Source organism: Oryzias latipes, chromosome 17 (assembly GCF_002234675.1).
Source record: "Oryzias latipes chromosome 17, ASM223467v1".
Classification (NCBI taxonomy): Eukaryota; Metazoa; Chordata; class Actinopteri; order Beloniformes; family Adrianichthyidae; genus Oryzias; species Oryzias latipes.
This window is the reverse complement of record NC_019875.2, coordinates 9,913,810-9,936,072: the sequence shown is the minus strand read 5'-3', so window position 1 is coordinate 9,936,072 and position 22,263 is coordinate 9,913,810. Positions and strand designations below refer to the sequence as shown.

The following is a 22,263-nucleotide window of genomic DNA, read 5'->3' as shown; positions in this document are numbered from 1 at the left end:
GTTAATGTCACAAGTTTTATTTCATGGTTTAAAAATGGTAACTGAAGTGCTATGTGCTGTTTACAATTGATCAAATGTTAAGGTTATAGTTACAATGAATGCAATGTGAACTGAAGGAAAAATATAGATTTTTCATTATTGTAAAATTGCTAATAATTTTAAATATATGCATCCTGTTGTGACACTGTACATACTGTGAAATGTCAGAATTGTAATTGTTTTGAATGTTTAATAAATGTGATAAACAGTGTACTGGTCTTTTAATGTGCTGTATCTGGTACAAATTTGCCATCAAAGGGTACAAAAGGCTTGTCACTGGGGCAGTACCCTTAAAAGAACAAATTTGTACCTTTTTTAAAGGTACATTATGGTACCATAGCACTATAAGGTACAATTTAGTCCACAAAGGTACATATTTGCCTTTGAAAGGTACATACTGAAAGGGTACAGATACGCACCTATATGAAAGGGTACAACATTTGTACCCTTGAGGGTACTGCCCCAGTGACAAGCCATTGTACCTCTAAAGGTACAAATTTTGCACATTTTTTCTGACAGTGTTGGTGTTCTCTACGACCTGTCGCTTCAAAAGCATACTCATAGAAAAGACATACATAGGAACGTTTTCGCTCAGTGGTCTAAGTCCTCGATATTTCATACAGGGTTCCCCTGATTGCCCCGAACAGATTTGCCCATTTTCCCGCCCGTGTCCACCCGTAAGGACAGTTATGACTAAGGCCTTAAAAAACAATAGATTTAGGAAAAGACATTTTATAGAAGAGACGGAACAAACAGGCAGTTTTTGTTTTTATGTTTTTGGTAAAAACAGCTTTTCTCTTAGTTTTATTGTAAGAATTTATCGCCAAAAATCAACATTTGTCCAACAGCATTTACTTCATTTAACTGCCTATGTGAGACATATGTCACTTAATTTCTCCTGTTAATTTATTTGGATTAATTGAATCAACCTGTGGATTGAAATGGAATCGATTCAGCAGTTTGGCAGGAACAGCAACCCTGAAGATCTGAGGAGAATCCGCTATGACACACGTGGAACTGGAAGGACAAAGATTTGGTGTGAAAACATTTTGCTTCTAAGTATTTGAGTTCTGGCTTCAAAGGATCTTGAAACCTTTTGTTCTTTGTTTTCATTCATGGATTGATGGAAACACAAGTGATCTCTGACTCTGATTCAATATTGGCTGCCGTCTGCGGTTCAGCTTGGATTAAAAAAGAAAAAGTTTCCTTTTAGATGCTTGTTTCATGTTGCATGTCTTCACTGTGGCCCAGCTGGAAGACACTCTGGTAGTGTTGATGACTTCAGTCGTCTCTCTCAGGAATGAGGCTGCAGGAATGGCAAAGGAGCAGCAGAACATCAGGAGCCAAGTTATAATGTTTGACCCCAAAAAAAACAGAACGGTAAAGCAGAATTGAAGTCATCTCCTCATAGGTTTTTATGAGTCTCTGCACCCGTGTGTTTCTTTCATTTGTGTCCCCAGACCTTTCCGTCCAGCTAGAGACCTTGTTTCTCTCCAGGCGAATCCTCCTCACTGAGGAGAGGAACCGCAGCTTCATCACATTTGGAGACACACGCTCCTCCTTAACTGCAAATTTGTCAAAATAAAACACCCCCCGACTCGGGTGAGTCATCAGAAACGTCACAGTTCAGCATCCTGCACCAGAATCTGCTGCTGAACCACTGTTTCTAGTTCCATTTTTGTGATTTTACATCCAAGCGGATCTTTGAGGGTCCAGGGGGTTTAAATGATCTTAAACTGTAAAACTGGACAGGAAGACTGAACAAAAAATGATATCCTCAGGGAAACTTCAATCTTAATATTGATTTTGTTGAAGGAACACTGACCAGGATGAAATATTTTCAAAATAAAAGCAAATGTTACGCAGAATAAGTTCCTTTTCCAGATGAGAGGTGGAGTGTGCAGATTTTGTTGAAATATTCTTTCTGTCAATGCATCACATTTAAACACAAAGCAAACGAGCAGAAAAAAAAGCTACAAATGGCAGAAAAACGAAAAAAAACAAACGTGTTTCATGTGTTTAATGCTAAGAAAAGAGAAAGCTTGATGGAAAGATCATTAAATTTAGTAACTTTCTTCTATGTAAGTCATTTCTGTTCATTTGGATTTGTTACTTTGGAGAAGCAGAAGAAGATCACATCTTTCCAAGCTTCTGATTGGACAAGAGTTCGTGATAAATGTCCTGAAAATCACTTAAAAGATTAGCATGTTTTGTTCCGCTCAGTGAATTTTACCTGTTTCCTTTTCTTATTCATGTCCCTCAGTGGAATAAAACACATTTTTGAGGCTCCATGATGTGGTTTCCTGCTCTGCTCTCATTGGTGGGCTCTCCCTGCCTCTGCGGTGCGTCCTCTCCGTGGACTACAGGACTTGTGCATTAAAGATGGGGGGGGTTGCTCACTCATTCGTGTCTGATCAAAGGTAGCAGCTTCCAGGATGCCTGAAGTTCAAATTTGAACCGTTAATTTGAAGAAAAGAATAACGTTCGCTGATTTCCTGACTGCAGCTTTTTTTTTTGAGCTTTTAGCTTCAGTTTTTGGTGCAACGATCTACTTTTTTAACCAGGAAGTAAAGAGAAGAGCAGCACTACTTTTTTAGAATATTTTTGAAACCTGAACAGGTCATGTTTGTTAAAATCAGATGAAGGAAAAAGTCCTAATCTGTGAGATCAGCCGGAAGAAGAGCCTGTGGGTCTGTTAGTTACTGTAGAATATAAAAAAAGATTCCAAGTTTCCTGTTTCCTCGTGTAACAGGTCACAGGTTTGCTTCTGTTGAGCATCACAAAGTTTATTTAGATGTTTGCAAAGCCACTTCTCTTAAAAAGACTACTTGAACTGGTGTTCCATTCTGTAGTTAAAATGAGCTATCTGCTGTATTGATCTACTCTTCCCAGTGGTCTTTTAATTATGATCATGCCGCTTTTGAGCTTCTGTCATTTTCTAGGACACAGTTTCTGAAATTTGCCTCTGAGTTGCATCTTACAGTGAGATGTTATACTTCCCGTTATCCATCTGTTTACACTCTCTCTCACAAGCTTACAGTATGAAGGTAATTATGTTCCATAAAGGACATTACAGCCCCTTCACAACCCCAACCGAACATTGCAACAAAAAGGACGAGCAACATTAAAGCTATCCAGCCAAACAGTTCCTATCCAGATGTCAGCTCAGACGAGACATTAATGGATGTTTGTCTAGAGGTGGAGGCATCCAAATGGAGCGGAGCAGGGACCTTCAGGTTGTAGTTCCTACGTGGAAACTACAAACTTTTTAGAACTGCACTGTTTGCCTGCTCTCGATTCACAAGGATTTCAATCCATAAAATCCTCAGAAATACAATTCTGAGCCTAATTTTCTTTATAAATGTCCTCCGTTGTCAGAAAACATGTCAAAAACACCATTTTCATCTGAGCTGGTCTTTAATTTTTCTGATTTTCCGTATTTGAGTCTCTTCCCCCTCTGTTCAATTGCCTCCTTGTTTTCAGTGGCAACATGCCGCCTGTGCAGCAGCAGAGCTGCAGCTTCTGTTGTCTCCTCAGTGTCAGGGACATCCTGCTTCAGCTTCTGTTTACAGCCCGTCAGTTTAAGCTCGCTCCGTAACGACTTCCTGCCTCCACCGTCCGCACCATCGATTCCACTGGAGCCCTGACACGTCTTCAGGACAAACAACCAGAAACAGCAGCAGCAGCAGCAGCTGCGGCAGGAGCGCTCACACAGAGCGCAGTTCAGGCTGCGCAGCCGCAGTCAGCATGCGGCTGCTGTCTGCAGTTTGGGGTTCAGGGGTCAGGCTTAGGTCACGTCCTCCTGAGTGAGGACATTTCTAAAAGTACTTTTTTTTTTTCCAGAACCTTTTTTTTTTTTAAAGTTTTATTATGAAATAATTGCGATACGAAGAAAATAGTATCCACAGAACCTGTAGAATAATCTAAAGTTATTCTGAATAAGTCAGAGATGAAATAGGTTTCCCATCCATTTTTCTTCACACACATTTGCGGCACCTTCTCAAAGACAGGAGCCTGTGCAGTTGCAGGGAGCAGTTCAGTTAGTTAGTTCGCTGGTTTCAGGCCGTTACAAACTCTGTGATATAACAGATAATAGAAAAAATTGATAGTTGCGCAGATGTTTTTTGTGGTTTCTGAGCCACCGCCCCCTTTAAATTTGTGCCCCGGGCGTTCACCAATACCGCCCGTGCCTAAAAGCGCTACTGGCAGGAGATGGTGGACATGCTGGAGAAACAGGAACTCTATATATGCTCTCTATTTTATGTTCCAACTAAAGCATCTCAGTCTCTAACGTTCAAATAAAAAAAAAAAGTTTTCTTTGCAAACATTATAAACTTGTGGAGGGGTTTCTTCATGTCTGCTTTACAGGATCTGCACAGATGTTCTACAGTGGAGCTTCTTTTCCTGCTCAAGTTTTTTCAGACTAAAGTAACGAAGCATCGGCGTTAATCCTGCAGACGCCACACTTCTAATGTGGTATTTTAAGAATTCAGAGCGGCTGATTCACTTTGTTTTTCTAGTTTTTTCAGAAGAATTTCTTCTGGTTCAGTTGGGATAAAAAAAAACATAAAAAATCTGAAACTTTCTGATCGAGTCGCTCAGTTGATCTGGATTGTGAGGAGGATTGTGTGGTGGAGTTCAGCCAGCATGTCCAGCTGCTGCTGTGGTCACTGTGAGGTCGACAGATTTAGGGGATCTATGTCATTTATGCACGACCACACCCCTTTTTTTGGGATAAAGGTGTAAAAACATATGCAATGGTGGACTTGACCTCTTACTTTGACCTTATGTGGCATCTCAATGACGACCTTTTTGGAGTTTCCCTCAGCTTTAGTGAACTTCTCTGAAAACGGTTTGCTGCAGGATTGTGGGGGCAAAGAAGGAAACTCTGTCTTCACCTGATCGTACAAACTAATAGTCTTAGAGGAAAAAAGTAATCATTATCCAAAACTCACAGAAACCTTATTTCATCAAATAAAATGCAGTTAAAGGCTGTGTCGAGTTGATTTAGTGTAAACGTGTAAACGTGGCAAACTGAAATGTTTGTGACATGTAGATGAATTTAGAACCACTTCAGACATAACGTCTCATTCTGTTTGCTGAAAATGAAACTCCTAACATCCTCCTGACTACTAGAGAAAAGAAAATCGTCCCATCACATTTTAGGACAACACTGAAGCACTCATCCTTGTAGCTCTGAACAAGCCCTGAACACCAGAGCGGTAGAGGCTCAGATCCATCACACCAGACAAAGAACCAAGGTGTGGACCAGGGGTCAGCAACCTGCGGCTTTTTCATCTCTGTGCTGCGGTTCTCTGTGGTTTCGTAAAATAATTATTATGTTCTAAAATTGTCGTGGTGCCTTTAACACTGTTGGGATGTGCGCAGGCAGGAGGAAGAGAGTGAAAACAAGTAAAAACAAGTGAAATGATGCCACTCACTGGAAACACTGGGTTTTCCAAAGGGTGTTAAAGCTCCCTGTGTTTTAACTTCTGTGGGAAACTGTTCCAAATGGCTCTTTAAAGGGGTAAAGGTTGCTGACCCCTGGTTTAGGCTGTGCAAAGAGGAGCCTGAAACAATCCAGCACATACCAGGGAGAAAGCATGGAAAGGGTGAGAGGGGTGTTGTTGTTTTATTTTAATCAACATCTCAGATTTTCTTTAGTCATAAACAGGTTGTATTTTCATTGCAGTTACTTTTCACTGTCTATATATTCATGTTAAAGACCACTTTGTTAAAAGTTTACGAAAGTTGAGTTAATAAAATGCATTTTTGTAATAATTTAGGATAAATTAATACAGACCTGTCAATTCTGACCTGGAACTCAATTAAGGGGCAGAGATGAACCCCACTGGAAGGGTAATCCACCAAAAACTACAATTCCCAGAGCCCCTACCTTTCACATTTTGTATCATTAAAAAGCCCCAAATGTCATCTGTTGACGCCAAAATGAGTGAAATTAGTGGAATGTATGCAGCGGTCAAGAGATATTCAGGTTTGGAAATGTCTCCTCTTTGATTCAGATTTACACATTTTTTGTTGGATGCTTTCAGTTCAGTCCATCAGCCATTCATTGTGTAAAAATTAGTTTTCTTGTTTAAGAGTTTTCATGGCGCCATAGTTGATTAAAATGAAAATTAAATAAATCATTCAAGACTAACAGCAAAGACAGTCAGACTGACAGAAAAATACATTTTAATAACTGATTGGGTTAAAATTGTTTTTATAGATTTGAAATAATTTCAAAAATGTGTCCCTTGTTATTAAGTTGATGCTCAGTAATTCAGTTGTTTTGTTTGCCCTCAGTGATGTTCATTTATTTTGCTGTAAGGGAGTTATTAGTTCCCTGTTTGGCCTTCAGATGTGAGTTTTTCGCCACTCAACTCTGTAATTTTCAGTTTTCTTTCTTTCTTTTTCTGGGTTTTGCAGAAACTAATAGTTAGCTGCCGATTAGTTTTTATGTTCTGGCTTTTGTTGGCTCTGTCAAAGCAGCAAAAGCCAGAACACAGGGTGGACCGAGGGTGAAGATAGCCTCTGTCCTAAAGCAATCACTTCTCTCAAAGACAACAGAACTATGCAGAGCTTTTCCAGGGACGGGTAAATTCCCCCGGGTGTCTGGAAGACACTTGTTACACATCGCAGTGTTTGATGCATGCCAGCGAAATGCCAATACGCCCCGCGCTGTAGCAGGAGGCCCACTGTAAGTGTCGATAAATCTAAGTTACAGCGGCCCATCATCGATTCCGCTGCACATATACAACCGAGGGTTGAAGCTCTGCCTGCTCTCCATTTGTATGCAAGGCAGGGAGCTCTGCATTTGGAAGGGAAGCGGGCGTTTTGGAGTCTGCCGTCTAGTCAGCTTCCATCTGCGCGAGAATGAAATGGCCGTCCTCAGTGAAATTTAATTCCAAAGTATTCCTCCTCCAGTGACAAACACGCCAACACACTTCTGTGGAGCGTGTGTACGCCACGCCACGCCACCGTGGGAAATAAACTGTTGAAATTGATTTTTCACAGACCCTTCTGTGCGAGACAGCGGCGAGGCCGTCTGCTGCGCGTCACGGCAAGAACAGTCGGGTTTGTTTGTGCCTGATCACACCCAGAGTGCAACTCTGGCCGCCGCTGAGGAGGATGATCGGTTATGGAGCAGTTTAACTTTAGGATCAGAGCAAAGCTGCTCTGCAGGAAGTCTGTGATGAGCTAAGGTTAAAACAAAAGGGGCCCAGTGGGGGCTTTGGCCCCTCTAGACTGAAGACATGCAGCACTGTCAGAGAATCATCCATGCATTTATAAATCTTTAAGCTAAATCGACAAATTCTTATTTAATTTATTATCCTTAGAATTCCAGCCTAGTTTTGCTGACTTGTTCATCCCACATAAACACTACATTTATTGAATACAGCTTCTTATAGACTCACTCCAATCATCTGTTGATTTATTTTGAAAGTGTTTCCAGTGGTCCTTTAATTATTATTATGCTGGTTTTAGCCAACAAAACACAAACAAACCTGTGTTGTTTTCTAGAACATAGTTTCTGCAGAGCGGCAGTAGTTCATTAGAAATGTGCTTATGAGTGGTGGATGGGACCATTAGCACAGAGTGAGCCCATCATACCTTTGTGTAAACTCTCTCCCACTAGCTTACAGCCCCTCAAAGCTCCAAGCGAACATTAGCGGTGCAACAAAAATGGCCAGCAACATTGGAGCTATCCAGACAGACAGATGCCAACTCAGACAAGGAAAACAAAGACGTACATGAATCTGCTTGTCTACAAGTGGATGCATCAGAATGGATGGAGTTGGGAGTTTGTGGCCCGTCGATTCTAGCTTCTACGTCACTGCTACAGGCTCTTTCCAACTGCATTTTTCCGTCTGCTCCTGATTCACAAGGATTTGAGTATAGAAATGCTCAGAAATGCAATTTTAATCTTAATTTTCTCCATCATCAGAAAAAAGCTTTAAAAAGATTTGCAAAATGCCAAATACAAAATTTTCATTGGAGGGGGTCTAAGGTAATTTAACCCTTTAACACCAGAACTTTAGCACCAGTGTTGACGTTCTCTGCATTACTGTAACTCAACCGTTTACGCAATTCAGTCATTTGGGCACACAGTCATTTTAATGGATTCTAATGAATTCCAACTAATTCTGTCGTGGAGAAATGCCGCATTTGTTTCCACGACAGAATTAGTTGGAATTCTGTAAATGGTCCAAGAGTAACGGTTGTTCAAAGAGTTGTGACATTCAGTGCTTTATTTAGCATCTTCCAAGTGGTTTAGTCATTTTTAGCTGTTTTTGCTGATTTTTGTTTTGCTAGTTGGTTCAGGATCACTAAAATTTCATTTTGGTTTTTAAACTTTTTCGAATAGTTGTAGCTTATAATTTAAGCAGTCATTCAGTTTGTTGGGGGACCCAGTTCCAGGCTTGAAAACCGCTTTTCTCTGCGTCATAATCCCTTAAAATTACGTTAATTGTATTAATGGCGGAAGAGCGACGGTAGTTCAAAGAGGGTGTGGTATTTGTTGCTGTTGACATCTCCTGTGTTAAAACGTTAAGCTAATGCTCTTTATTTAGCATTTTAGCATGTGGTTTAGCATTGCTATTTTTGATCATTTCAGCACTGAGGTATAATCCAGCATCATTATCATTTTGCTAGTTGGTTCAGCATCACATTTCTTTTCCATGTTTAAACTATTTCTAACAGTTGGAGTTTGGAGATTGGTCGGGAGTTCAAGCCTATGTAGGGATTTTTGTGCCATTATTCCAAGCACAACACTCACTGTTTTGAGCAGAAAACTTTGGAAATGTATGAGTTCAAATTATTTTGCACTTAAAACTCAAAAATGTGTGTAAACAAAACAATTTTACTCTTGCAATGTAAAAATGTATTTTTCCAATCAGCTCATAGAATTGATCCGGTTTAATAATAATAATAATAATCCATTTTATTTAAAGCGCCTTTCAAGGAACCCAATGACACTTTACAAAACAAAGGTTAAAAATAGACATTAAAAGCACAATAAAAATAATAGATAAGATGAAAAGTAAATCAGGATGGGAAGGCAGAAATGAACAGATGGGTTTTGAGTTTAGATCTGAAAGTAGGAAGAGAGTCTATGTTACGGAGATCAGGAGGGAGGGAATTCCAGAGTTTGGGAGCCGAGCCGCTGAAGGCTCTGCTTCCCATTGTGACGAGTCGGGCCGGAGGGACAGAGAGCTGAACAGAGGAGGAGGACCGAAGAGAACGAGAGGAGGTTTTAATATGGATGAGGTCGGAGAGATAAGGAGGAGCCAGGTTATGGAGGGCCTTAAAGGTGAACAGAAGGAGTTTGAATTGGATTCTGGAGGTTATGGGAAGCCAGTGCAGCTGGTGGAGAACCGGGGTGATATGACTGAAGGAGGGGGTTCTGGAGATGATGCGGGCAGCTGAGTTCTGGACCAGTTGGCTTATTGAGGGTTTTTTGGGGGAGGCCAAAGAGGAGAGAATTACAATAATCTAATAATCAAAGGCTGCACTCAGGTCAAGGAGGATGAGGATGGTGAGGAGGCCAGAATCAGCTGCAATGAGAAGATCATTGGTGATCTTGAGCAGAGCAGTTTGAGTGCTATGGGAGGGCGGAAACCAGACTGAAAAGGTTCCAGAAGATTATTGTGTTTCAGATGATCATAGAGTTGAGAGGCGACTATTTTCTCAAGTATTTTGGAAATGAAGGGAAGGTTGGAAATTGGACGGAGATTATTGAATAAGTTGGGATCTTAACCAGGTTTTTCAGGATGGGTTTAACAGCTGCCATTTTAAAAAGTGATGGGACAGTACCAGATGAGAGTGAGGAGTGAATAATGGCAGCAATGAGCGGAAGGAGAGATGGGAGGCAGGCTACAATGGGAAGAAATTTTTGACCACTCAACATTAACCTTCATGTCTACGTCTGTGATTGGCTGGCTTTTGTGGTACATTTGTAACTCTCTGCTCTTTTTGAGTGCAGAAGAGAGAAGTTTTCTCTTGAGTAAAAATTGTTTTGATTGCATATAGTTTTAATTTAAAGTGCTTTTTTTCTGTTTCAAGCTAGCGCAAAATAAATTTTTGAGCACAGAATTTGTAAAGTTTTACTCTCAAAACAGTGAGTGTTATGGTTGGAATATTGGCACAAAAATCACTCCGTACAAGTCATATAATTGCTGGTTCCCTGCGACAGACTGGCGAACAGTCCAGCGTGGCCCCTGCCTTCGCCCACAAGTGGCCGGGATAGGCTCCAGCAGCCCCCTGACCCCGAAAGGGATAAAACGGTAGAAAATGAACGAATGAATGAATTGCTGGTTAAGGTAAAGGATTTTAAAATTTGAGTAAAAATTTTAATTTTATGTTTGTCAAAGGATTTTAAGGCAGAATATGTATTTTATTTTATTCTGACTGTTGTTACTGCTGAGGACTTCGTCTGCAGTCTGTTGTGAACAACAGAGGAACCTCTGATGGGCATCCACGACAAGCAGTTCTGAGACAGTTCAATCACATCACGCTGCCGTGGTGCCAGACAGCATCACCATGGAAACGGACAAAAGAGGGATCGCCGCCAATCCCTGACTGGACCGACGCATGACAGAAGAAGTAGAGAAATGGTAATGTGGAGATGAAGGGGTTGCTCCAGTGCGGCGCAGTGAGCAGCTGTTGCCATAGCAATGCACAATGCATGTCACCAAGTGCTTAGTGGAGTACCAAGGAGGCTGCAGTGATGCAGCACAACACATGCAATGAAGCAAAAACTGCCTAACGCTGAGTTCCTGCTATCTGATCAGCTGAGAACAGATCAGCTGCAAGGCTTCCTTATTGTAACCTGGATCATCTGTAGATGTTTTATCAATTCAAAACTCTTGGAGTTTTCATTGATTCAAAGCTTAAATATGCTGCATTAACTTCGAAGCTACAGACAGACCTGGCATGTGACACGTGTTAAAGATTGCGCTATACGCCAGTCTTGAATGTGTTTTTAGCCTATGGTGTTCACACTGGACAAACAGGCAGGGGCTTCTTCTTATTCTTTTTACGAACCAACTAGCACTAGATCTTGAACAACTAGAACTAAAACTAGAAAAAGGTGGGTGCCTCAGCGGCCAAAACCCCAGTCATGGAACTTGGCTTTTGGGACATGGAACATCACCTCTCTGGCAGGGAAGGAGCCTCACGAGTGACGGAAGACCGGAGCGTGAGATTGACTGGTGGATCACGGCAGCGTCCATAGGTATGCGGTCGCTGTATCGGTCCGTTGTGGTGAAGAGAGAGCTGAGCCAAAAAGCAAGGCTCTCAATTTACCGGTCAATCTTGATTCCACTACTCACCTATGGTCATGAGCTCTGAGTCATGACCAAGAGGTCCCCAATACAAGCGGCTGAAATGAGCTTCCTCCGTAGAGTGGCCAGGCGCTCCCTTAGAGATAGGGGAGCCAGAAAAGAGCTAGTTGATATGGCTTTGGCATCTAGTCCGGATGCCTCATGGAAGCCTCCCTGGGGAGGTGTTCCGGGCATGTCCCACTGGGAAGAGGCCCCGGGGAAGACCCAGGGCATGCTGGAGAGACATCACTAGGCTGGCCTGGGATGCCTCAGGGTCCCCCCAAAGGGCTGGAGGAAGTGGCCGGGGTGAGGGAAGTCTGGGCATCTTTGCTTAGACTGCTGCCCCCGCGACCCGGTCCCGGATAAAGGGAGGAAGATGGATGGATGGATGTACTGGTATGTTAGGTGTCACATTTGTGTCAATCTAAAGAATGTGCCGACTATTTTCAACTACATTGTGGTCTGTAGTCTTTTCAGGTTTTCCAAAGTACAAGTTTTTGTAACACTGTCATAGTCTAACCTACTGGTCCGGGTTTTTACTGTAGCTATGCCTCAGAGATGTTACACTCGTAATAAAAGGGACGTCATCCATTTGTCATTATCAAACCTGAGTCCCTGATTGGTCAAACTTCTACCTGATTTAGGTTTCAACACGCGTCCTATTGCCGCACGTTTTGTACCTAGAGCCTGAAAACAGTGGTAGAAACTTATGTAGTTATCCATGAGCGCAAATGTCTTGAACGCGGAAGCCAGAAACACCCTTTCACATAGACTTTTCACTGGAAGTGGCTGCTTGAACACACATTGGACATCATTAACAACTCAACCCACCTTTGACATATTCTCATAAAAAGTAAAAACATTTCTTTACACATCAGATCCTCCTTCACAGATTCCATTTCTCCGCTTCTTTTCTTTTTGTGTTTCATTCCAGGGAAATTATTCCTCACCAGAAAAATCAAAGTAAAGTCACAGGGAAAAGAGAATACCTTGCTGCATTGATAAATTAAATATATTTGATCAAGAATGATTGTGCCACAATCTGGGTCTGTCCACTATGAAATACACTCACTCTGTGCTAATGACAAAAAATGAAATACTTCCTCTTTTTTCCTTTACCAATCTCTTGGTTACTGTTTCCATGTGAATCTGGATCCTGCAGTAGTGATCTGACTGACCGGAGGGCAAAAAAAATTGATCGTTTTAGTGGTGGAGCTCGGCTCCTTTCACTCTTGTTCGTTCATGGCTACTTAAGTCAGACGTCGGTGCGTGCCACGCTGTATCCCTTTGAAAGGTCATTGGGGGTGAAGTGTTCTATTTAAATTTCAAATGGGCTTGAATAAGAATCCCTGCTTTGGGGCCCTAGATTAGAGTATAAAGTCTCCATGTCCATGTCTCACCTCTACAAAAAAATCTTTTTAAGCCCCACGTCTGTTTTTTCATCTCCATCACCCCCTCTTGGAGACATGGTGTCGTACTGACGCTCTCCCCCCGAGGGGATGACGATCACTCCCAGCTTCAGAATTGGGTTAATAAGCGCGGTTTCATGTCGGCAAACACAAATGGCAGGGTGTGAAACAGGGAGCAGGCGGTTTTTCGTCGCCTCATTTTTCTGTTAATAACTTCCAAGCGGGCGTGACAGTCGAGCAGACTGATGAACGAGCTCTGATATGGTGATTGATGGATGAGTGATGCCCTTTAAATCAAGTGGAGTGTCCGCAGTAACTCTTTGAGTACTTCTATTTCACTCTGTCCTTCCTCTTTCCTCTGCTCGTTCTTTCTCTATTGCTTTAATCAATTTTTGTTTTCTGCTGCTTCCTTGTTCTTTTTGTAGCTTCAGTTCTTTTTCCTTATTTCCTTTGAGACCTGTCTCTGTGTTTCTTTATCTCTTTGTTTTTTTGTTTACTACTTATCTCTTTCAGATATTTCTTCCAACATGTGTTTCTGTTCCTTCTATCACTCCTTGTTTTATGAGTCCGCTTTGTTCAGATTTTTTGGTCATGTTTGCTGTGGATAATTTGTTTAGTTCTCTCATATAATCATTTAACTTCCATTTCTATTTATGGGAAAAAATCTGCTAAAATAATTTTACCCCACTTGTTTGCCATCTACTTATTTAAAATTGTATGCAGTTTCTAGTTTAAACTGTCTATTAAGGACTTTACTTTATTTTTGCTCTTTTTATGTATTTTACTTAAATTTAAGTGTAATTTTTAAAAACCTTTAAAAGTTTGATCCAATAACCCTCCAACCAGACGTCAATGTTGCTAACCATCAAGTCATCTTAGACTGCTTAGGTTTTGTTTAGTTGTTCTTTCTATAGTTTAAACCAGGGGTGGGCACTGAGGGCCGCATTCCTGCATGTTTTCCAGCATACCCTGCTCTGGCATGTTCTAATTGGCTGGACACACCTGAAACAGGTAATCAGCCATGAGTAGGGCAAGATTATTGGCTGGACACACCTGAACCAGGTAATCAGCCATGAGTAGGGCAAGACTATCTGGAAATCATGCAGACACACCGGCCCTCGAGGCCTGGAATTGCCCACCCCTGGTTTAAACAGTTGGTTTCAGGGCTTTGACACAACAACCACAATGCGTCTGAAACACTGGATTTTTCAGCTTCTGTTTTGGCCCTTTTAGCAGACTCTCATACCAAGTTAGCTTGAAAGACTGCTTTTAGAATTTTAGCACATTTTGAAACCAGTTAAAAGCTTTTTAGATCTTTTTTCACGTTATTGAGAGCTAATTTTACTTTTTTGAAGGTTTTGATTTCTTTTTTGAATTTCCGTTAAGCTGTGGTAGACTTTCTTCAAAAGGATTCTTTGTCGTGGAATATTTTTTAGAATTTTCTTAGATCTTATCAGGTTATTTGCATAACAGCAATTTTATAACTTTAAGCATTTATGTTGTTTAACTTTAGCGGTTTACAATCTATTTCCAGACACAAATATTAGTTTTCAAAAAGTTTGCAGCCAAACTGCCTTTAGATCTTTGTTTCAGTTGTTTCTGTGATATACTGAAATATAATTATAAGCATTGTATATGTTTCAAAGGCTTTTATCAACAAGTACATGAAATTTATGCAAAGAATCAGTATTTGTAGTGTTGGACCTTCTTTTTCAGGACCTCTGCAATTCGACTAGGCATGCTCTCAATCAACTCCTGAGCCAAATGCTGACTGATAGCAACCCATTCTTTCAGAATCACTTCTTGGAGTTTGTCAGAATCAGTGGGTTTTTGTTTTTCCACCCGGCCCTTGAGGACTGACCACAAGTTCTCAATGGGATTAAGATCTGGGGAGTTTCCAGTCCAGGCCCAGCCACCCTACGGAAAAAGCTCAGAGGTTTGTAGTCGGGACCTTGTTCTTTTGCTTATGACCACATGTGAGTATTGGAACGAAGATCGACCGGTAAATTGAGAGCTTTGCTTTCTGGCTCAGCTCTCTCTTCACCACAACGGACTGGTACAGCGACCACATAAATATGGAGCTGTTTCAATCCGCCTGTCAATTTCATGCCTTCCCTTACTCGTGAACAAGACCTCAAGGTATTTAAACTCCTCCACCTGGAGCAGGGATACTCCACCCACCGAGAGATGGCAAAGTAGCTTTCTCCGGTCGAGAACCATGAGGTGGCAGTCGGGAACTGTCTTTCATGTCAGCCAAGACACTCCCACAGCATTCAGAGACTTGAGGTATTCAGGGCAGACTTCGTCCACTCCCGAGGCTTTGCCACAGAGGAGCTCATTGACTACCTCAATGACTTCAGCCTTGGAGATGGACAGCCTCACCCCAAAGTCCTCATCCTCTGCTTCCTCAAAAGAGGGCATGTCAGTGGGATTGAGGAGATCCTCAAAGTATTCTTTCCACCACCCGACAATGTTCACAGTTTAAGTCAACAGCTCCCAACCTGCACTGAAAATAGTGCCTGCAGATAATTGCTTTCCCCTTCTGAGGGGCTAAACAGTTTGCCAGAATCTCTCCAAGGCCAACGGATAGTCTTCTTCATGGCCTTACCAATCTCCTCCCAGGACCGAGCTTATACCTCAGCAACAGTCCCGGCCACAGCTCGCTTAGACTGACGGGACCTGTCAGCTGCCTCTGGAATCCCACAAGCCAACCAGTTTTTCAGCTTTACGGCATCCCTTACTTCTGGTGTCCACCACCTTTTTCGGGGGTTACCACCGCGACAGGCATCAGACCACTGCGAGAGATCTGGGACCACAGCTCAGAACAGCAACAGAGACAATCGGGGTGGAAAACATGATTCACTCTGACTCGATGTCCCAAGCCTCCCTCTGTACCTGTTTGAAGCTCTCCCAGATGTGGGACTTAAAGACTTCCCTGACGGAGGGCTTAGCCGGACTTTCCCAGCAGACCCTCACAGTGTGTTTTGGTCTCCCAAGTCTTACCGACCTCCTTCCCCGCCAGCGAATCCAGCTCACCACCAGGTAGTGATTGGTGGAGAGCTCAGCCCCTCTCTTTACCCGCGTGTCCAAAACAAGGGCCAAAGGTCGCCTAAAACAACTACAAAGTCAATCATTGACCTCCTGTCTAGGGTGTCCTGATGCCACGTGTATTGATGGACACACTGGTGCTTAAACATGGTTATGGACAAACTATGCTGAGCACAAAAGTCAAACAACAAAACATTGCTCGGGTTCAGATCAGGGAGGCCTTTCCTACCAATCACGCCCCTCCAGGTGCCACTGTCATTGTCCATGGGGGTATTGAAGTCCCACATGGCTTCCCAGTACCCCTTACAGAGACACCAAGAAGGCAAGAAGGTACTCCAAACTGCTGTTTGGCCCGTAAGCCGAAACCTCAGTCGGGGACCTGTCCCCCACCCAAAGGCGGAGGGACATGACCCTCTCGTCCACCAAGGTAAACTCCAACACTTAGCAACTGAGATGGGGGCTCACGAGTAAGCCCACACCAGCCCGCTGCCTCCCACCATGAGCAACTCCAGAGTGGTAGAGATTTCAACCCCTCTCAAAGGACTGAGTTTCAGGCTATGTGTGGAGGTTAGCCCAACTATATCTAGCCGGTATCTCTCAGCCTCAAGCTCAGGCTCCTTCCCACCCAGAGAGGTGACGTTCCATGTCCCAAAAGCCAAGTTCCATGACTGGGGTTTGGGCCGCTGAGGCACCCGCCTTTGACTGCCACGCAAACCACATTGCACCGGCCCCTTTTGAGGTCTCCTACGCGTGATGGGCCCACAGTAGAGTTGTCCCATGTCATTAATTTGGGCTGGACCCGACCAGGGCTCCCCCCATGGGCCTGCGAGCCTCTGCGAGCTGCCTGCAAACCTCAAGATTTGATGGAAATGATGCTATGCTAACCAGATGTTCCGTGTGTTGCCTATATGTAAACACAGACCGGTTTAAAGTCGGAAAATTGGACTTTAGGACGTGGCGGATAAATACAACAAAATAAATTGATTGGACATTAATTTAAAAAAAAAGCAGTATTTTCTAAATAATACCAGAATTAAATCTACTGTGTTTTATCAGTGTCTTTTTTAGCATTACAGAGCCGGTGTTACACCATAAACTGTGAGATGTTGTACTGAATCCCCCTGCCCCCTTCCCTCATGAGAGCGCTGTAGCTTTAAAGGGCATAAACCATGTTATAAAGCCTTTTATAGTAAACATTATCCATATAAAGCAAATATATATTACATATTTTGTTAATTGTGAGTCCTTTTCCTGAGCTCTTTTCCAACCTGGAAGTAAGATGACCCAGTCTCTGAGGCAGCGCCTTTCGCTCCGTGTGGGTGCTGCCCATTTCATGACGTCAACCTAAAGCCGGCGTGCCTGCAGCGTGTCTGCATTTCACCCACGAAAACAAACAACATCCAAACTGAACATTATATTACACTTAAAAGCTCCAAAGATAGATTTTGCATGGTATATGCCCTTTAATGTCATTGATGTATAATGACAATAATCCAAAACTTAATGTTTTCAGGCTGTTTTTGTTGGGATTTCATTTAAATCTGTCCTTGTTTTCTCAGCCTGTTTGAGTTCACAGTTAGATGAAAACAAATACGTGTTCAAACCAATTTAAATTACTTTGATGCAATTTCATTAAAACTAATAAATGTTTGAGTGTCAATAAAGTCTTCTGTGAAACCACAGACTGTCCTGAAATCTGATCCTGAAATCCTCTTGATGACAAAACATTTGAAAGTTCAAAGTCTGAAGGGAAACAAGCTGTGAGGAAACCTTCACTGTAGAAAGAACTGCAGCTTCTTCAACTGGAACTCTGAAGCAAAATGACCACGAATGATCTGGATCAAGAAACCTTCTGCTGTTCCATCTGTCTGGATCTGATGAAGGAGAAGACATTTGATGTCTTCTTTTTCTCTTTCTGAAAAGTTTAACAGCCACTTTCTCTAAAGTTCTCCTCTTCCTGATCTGGAGCTCCTCCTCTGTCATGATGGGCGTAACCAACAGGAAAGGAAGAGAGAAGCTGATTGGCTGAACTCGCAGTGAAAACACCTGATCGGAGGATTAGAGTCAAACTGGTTTATGAGGAAGTGAAACGCAAACAGTCTTTGTGTCTGAGAGGAGAAATGGCGCAGAAAGGAGTTGATCTGGATCAAGAAACCTTCTGCTGTTCCATCTGTCTGGATCTGCTGAAGGATCCGGTGACTATTCCCTGTGGACACAGCTACTGCATGAAGTGTATTCAAGGATTCTGGGATGAAGAGGAGAAAATCCCCAGCTGTCCTCAGTGCAGGAAGACCTTCATACCGAGGCCTGTTGTGGTGAAAAACAACATGTTAGCAGATTTAGTGGATCAGCTGAAGAAGACTGGACTCCAAGCTCCTCCTGCTGATCTCTGCTATGCTGGACCTGAAGATGTGGTCTGTGATGTCTGCACTGGAAGAAAACTGAAAGCCATCAAGTCCTGTTTGATCTGTCTGGCCTCTTACTGTGAGAAACACCTTCAGCCTCATTTGGATGCAGCTGCATTCAAGAAACACAAGCTGGTGGAACCCTCCAAGAACCTGCAGGAGAACATCTGCTCCCGTCATGATGAGGTGATGAAGATGTTCTGTCGCACTGATCAGAAGTGTATCTGTTATCTCTGCTCTGTGGAAGAACATAGAGGCCACGACACAGTCTCAGCTGCAGCAGAAAGGACTGAGAGGCAGAGAGAGCTGGAGGAGAGTCAGGGCGGGGGGCCCTGCTCGGGGGGGGACGTCCAGCAGTGCTGGATTGGCTGCCCATCTACACCTGGGGCTGGGATCAACCCTTCTCTGGCTCCTGGACGGGGCGGGGCAACCCCCTTGGGGGCCCCCGGTCACTCTGGGTGTCATCCACTGGGGCTGCGGGGTCTGGGGTGGAGCTTGTCGGCCCTGTGCTGTGGGGGAGTTTGACGGGTCGGGGTCTGCGCTGAGGCAATTGGCAGTTGCCCGGCCGGTTCGCTGCCTCGGTCCCGTCGAGGCCTTACCAGAGCTCTCCCAGGGCCGGCGCCTGGGGGTGGGGGCCTGGAGTTGTCCCGAAGGGGGGGGGGGGGGGGGATTTCTGGCTCCTCTCTCTCTGTGTGGGGTGGGTGGTGCTGGGCCTGGGGTGTCGGCGCCTCCGGGGATGGGACCCCTGGGCTGGGGGGACCTGGGCCCTATGCTGGGGGATGGCTGTTTGACCACCGGGGGACAGTCTACCAGCTGTCCCCACCTTACCCCCATCCTCATATTATTTGCACCTTAGAAATGTAGGGCCCTTGGCCAGTAAGCTGGGGGTACTGGACCCTTGGCAGCGGGGCCGTGTCCCCTGGGTGCTGGTTTCCTGGGCCCGGCGGCCCTCTCTCCATGCAGGGAAAGGGATCCCTGAGCTTTCTGGCAAGGCCAGAAGCCGGGGATCACATCACACCTTAGTGGGTTCTGGTCCTTGCCCCCGGGTGATGGGCCTTGCCAAATTGCCAACTGTGGCCGAGCCTGGTCGGGCCATGTTTACAACAACCCTCATGGGCCTCCCTTTTCCCCGGGGTGCTCCCCTCCTGGGTGGCGGCGGCTGGCCCCTGCCTTGCGCCTTTCTGGACCAACCGTGGACCGGGTGGGTGGCTGCCTGGAGCCCCCTTGGGGGGTCCAGGCAGCCACCTACCCGGTTCCCCCCATGCCCCCTGCTCTCTGGCTCTGGGGGCCTCGCGGCGGTCCTGCTGGCCCTGGCCTGGGTGGCGGATCTGATCGCCGGGGGGCGGTTGTTCTCTGCCTGCTGCCTTGTGGCTTTGGGGGTTCTGGCTACCGCGGCTGCTGCGGCGGGGGTATTGGTATGGGGGTGGCTGGGCACTCTCCCTCCTTCTTTTCACACTCCACCATCCATTTTTTAACACCCCTTGTGGACCCCCTTTTCTCTTGGGTGCCCTCCTCCTGGGCCGGGACGGCTGGCCCCTGCCTTGCTCTTTCTTGGACCAACCGTGGGCCAGGTGGGTGGCTGCCTGGAGCGCGGAGAGGGTCTCTCTTGGGGGGTCCCGGCTCGTACCTGGGGTTAGAGCAGGGGGATGCCCAGAACTCCTGGGTGGAGATGATGTGCTCGTATGAGGCTGTGGGCGCTCCTCTGGGGCGGGGGGGCTGCTCTCCTGGTTGTGCTGGAGCTGCACACTCTGTCCCCCCATGCCTCCCTGCTCTATGGCTCTGGGGGCCTCGCGGCGGTCCTGCCGGCCCTGGCAAACCAGACAAACCAGAGGTATGTCTGAATAAACCCCTTTTGTAATTGTGGCCAAACTTTATTAATTTCAACCATGTTTGAAAATCTTGGGTGTTGGACCGGACGGAAAAGGAAAGAAGGGAAGAAAAGGGAGGGATGTTAGAGAGAGAGGGGGGTAGGAGGGTGATAATACGAGGGGAGGGGGGGATAAAACCATGAAGCAGCATAAAGCAACAAGTTGCTGGATGGTTATAACCATTATGGTTCAGATGTAATACAAATCTAGAGGGGGGTGGGGCCTATCCACACACACACTCAAATGTTATAAACATACCTTGTTGGCCCCAATAATGTGCACGTACAACTAATATTACAGATTTTTATTTTTGCACAACTTACATTTTTTTTTTTTTTTTTTTTTTTGCGAGGCTGTTGCTCAAAGCAGACGCTCCAGCACGAGCGGGTCTTTGCAAAGAGGAACAGGATGGTGCTCTGCCACAGACCCTTCCTAGAAGCTCATGCTTGAAAAATGTTCATCTATAGAAATAGAAAGTAAATAGACCAGGAGTGGAAGATACAGACAATGCTGTGTCAATGTTGACTCAAAACATTTGGTTTGGCAAGTGGGCGGGGCAAACCTTCATGCAGTTGTGGCAGCCGCACTCTCATTTCACCCTGTAGCTCCGCCCCTGTTCTTCCTGCATGTTCATGTTTCATACATATAACTTTTTTGTAGCCTTTCCACTTTGGATTTACCCACCATATTGTTTTCTTATCTGTTTACATTTATTTTACAAGCTTTCCTGTTTTTTTATTCCACCATGTAAGACTAGTGTTTCTGTGTTTTTATTGTCTTGTTTCTTTGCTTTTTGTGTTTTTTCTCTGCTTATTTAAGGTTTTTCTCTCAAAAATCTTTGTTACTTTGATCATTTCTAAAGTTTATATTCCCGTAAGCCATCACTTTTTCTGAAATCGTTTGGTTTTGTTTCTTTTTGCCATCGTTCTTCAGCTTCACACACTTTTATTTTAAGGCTGTGACAGCAGCAACCATGTTTGTCTTTCCCTCCTGTTTTCTTCCATTTGTTAATAAAGGCACTTCTGCACCTCATTTCCTGTGAAATGACCCTAATTATACGACTAGAAAATCTCAGATTTGAGATTTGTTCTTTAATCCTTAAAGATGACGTCAGACGTGTGTGTTAGAGGAAACCAGAAGATGTTCCTTCACTCTGTTTGATCTAATATCTTCGCCATGTCATGCATTTGTTAATTTCTTGACGTCACCGGTCACTGCAGGATCTCCTTCCTTCTCTTGGATTTCCACCACTGAATATGAAACGTTGCTGTTATGAAAGCAAGTAAACTGTAATTCATGAAGTTTTTCATCCAGCAGGTCACTTCACTTTTCTGCTCCTGCTTTTTTTTTTTAATTAAATGGGCTCTAAATTAAGCTCTAATAAATCCTATTAGCAGCACTAATGACTTTGTTCAGGCTCTTTAAAAATCAGCGGCACAAAGAAGAAACCCTCTTCTTTAATAGTTGATCACAGTGCAGCATTTCCAGCTGGTTATTAAGTCACTGCGTTCAGATGAAGGTCCTGATCCGGGTTTGTGTCGAGTTCTGTTAACCTGCTTCTTCAGTCTGTGTTCTGACTGCCAAAGGGCAGGGATGAAAAACATTAAAGAACAGGAAAAAAGTTCCTTTAATCCAATAAATATAAATTATCCCCAAACTACAAAGAAGTCAGCAAATCTTGTTGTTATGCAGCTACAAGCAAAGATTTGGCAGATTGAAGTGGATCACTGTAACCATAGAGCAGGTAGGAGCAGCCGGAGAAATAAAAGCTTTGAAGTCCAAATTAAACTTCGTGTTTCACTATCATAAATCATCTTCAAGTAAAAAAAAAATAATAATAATTGCAGTCTTACCTTTACGTTTTCTTTCACAGAAATTTGTTATTCCTGACAGAACTTTGTCAATCTAAAACTCACCGATCTGCTGTAATAAACAGAATCACTGATGTTAGACAATGATTTATGTGCTTTTGAAAATTACCTTTAATTCTGTCCGTCATAGAGGTCAGTCAGTGGATCACTGAGTTAACGATCCCTGGGTTTAAATGCGCCTAACTCACCGTGTCACTGAGGAGAACCAGGTTTTTCACTCTTCACTTGAAAATCTGTCTTCGTTTTGTGCATCTCGTCTTTTTAAATTGAGTTTTGAGTCTAAAGACTTTTTACGTCAT

At 43.8% G+C, this 22,263-nt stretch overlaps 2 protein-coding genes across 2 annotated transcripts in view; both read left to right on the top strand.

The window, feature by feature from the left end:
• Positions 1-22,263, top strand: part of kcnq3 (potassium voltage-gated channel subfamily Q member 3) — a 108,002-nt gene that overhangs the window by 55,504 nt on the left and 30,235 nt on the right. The gene's annotated exons all lie outside the window — the stretch shown is intronic.
• Positions 17,900-18,765, top strand: LOC111949062 (E3 ubiquitin/ISG15 ligase TRIM25-like). The gene has a single exon (XM_023965196.1). The coding sequence runs from the start codon at positions 17,941-17,943 to the stop codon at positions 18,748-18,750; it is 810 nt and encodes a 269-aa protein (XP_023820964.1). The 5' UTR covers positions 17,900-17,940; the 3' UTR covers positions 18,751-18,765.

Bases quoted from the DNA above. Each gene is read 5' to 3' on its own strand.
- LOC111949062 (XM_023965196.1), top strand. From the start codon at position 17,941: ATGGCGCAGAAAGGAGTTGATCTGGATCAAGAAACCTTCTGCTGTTCC.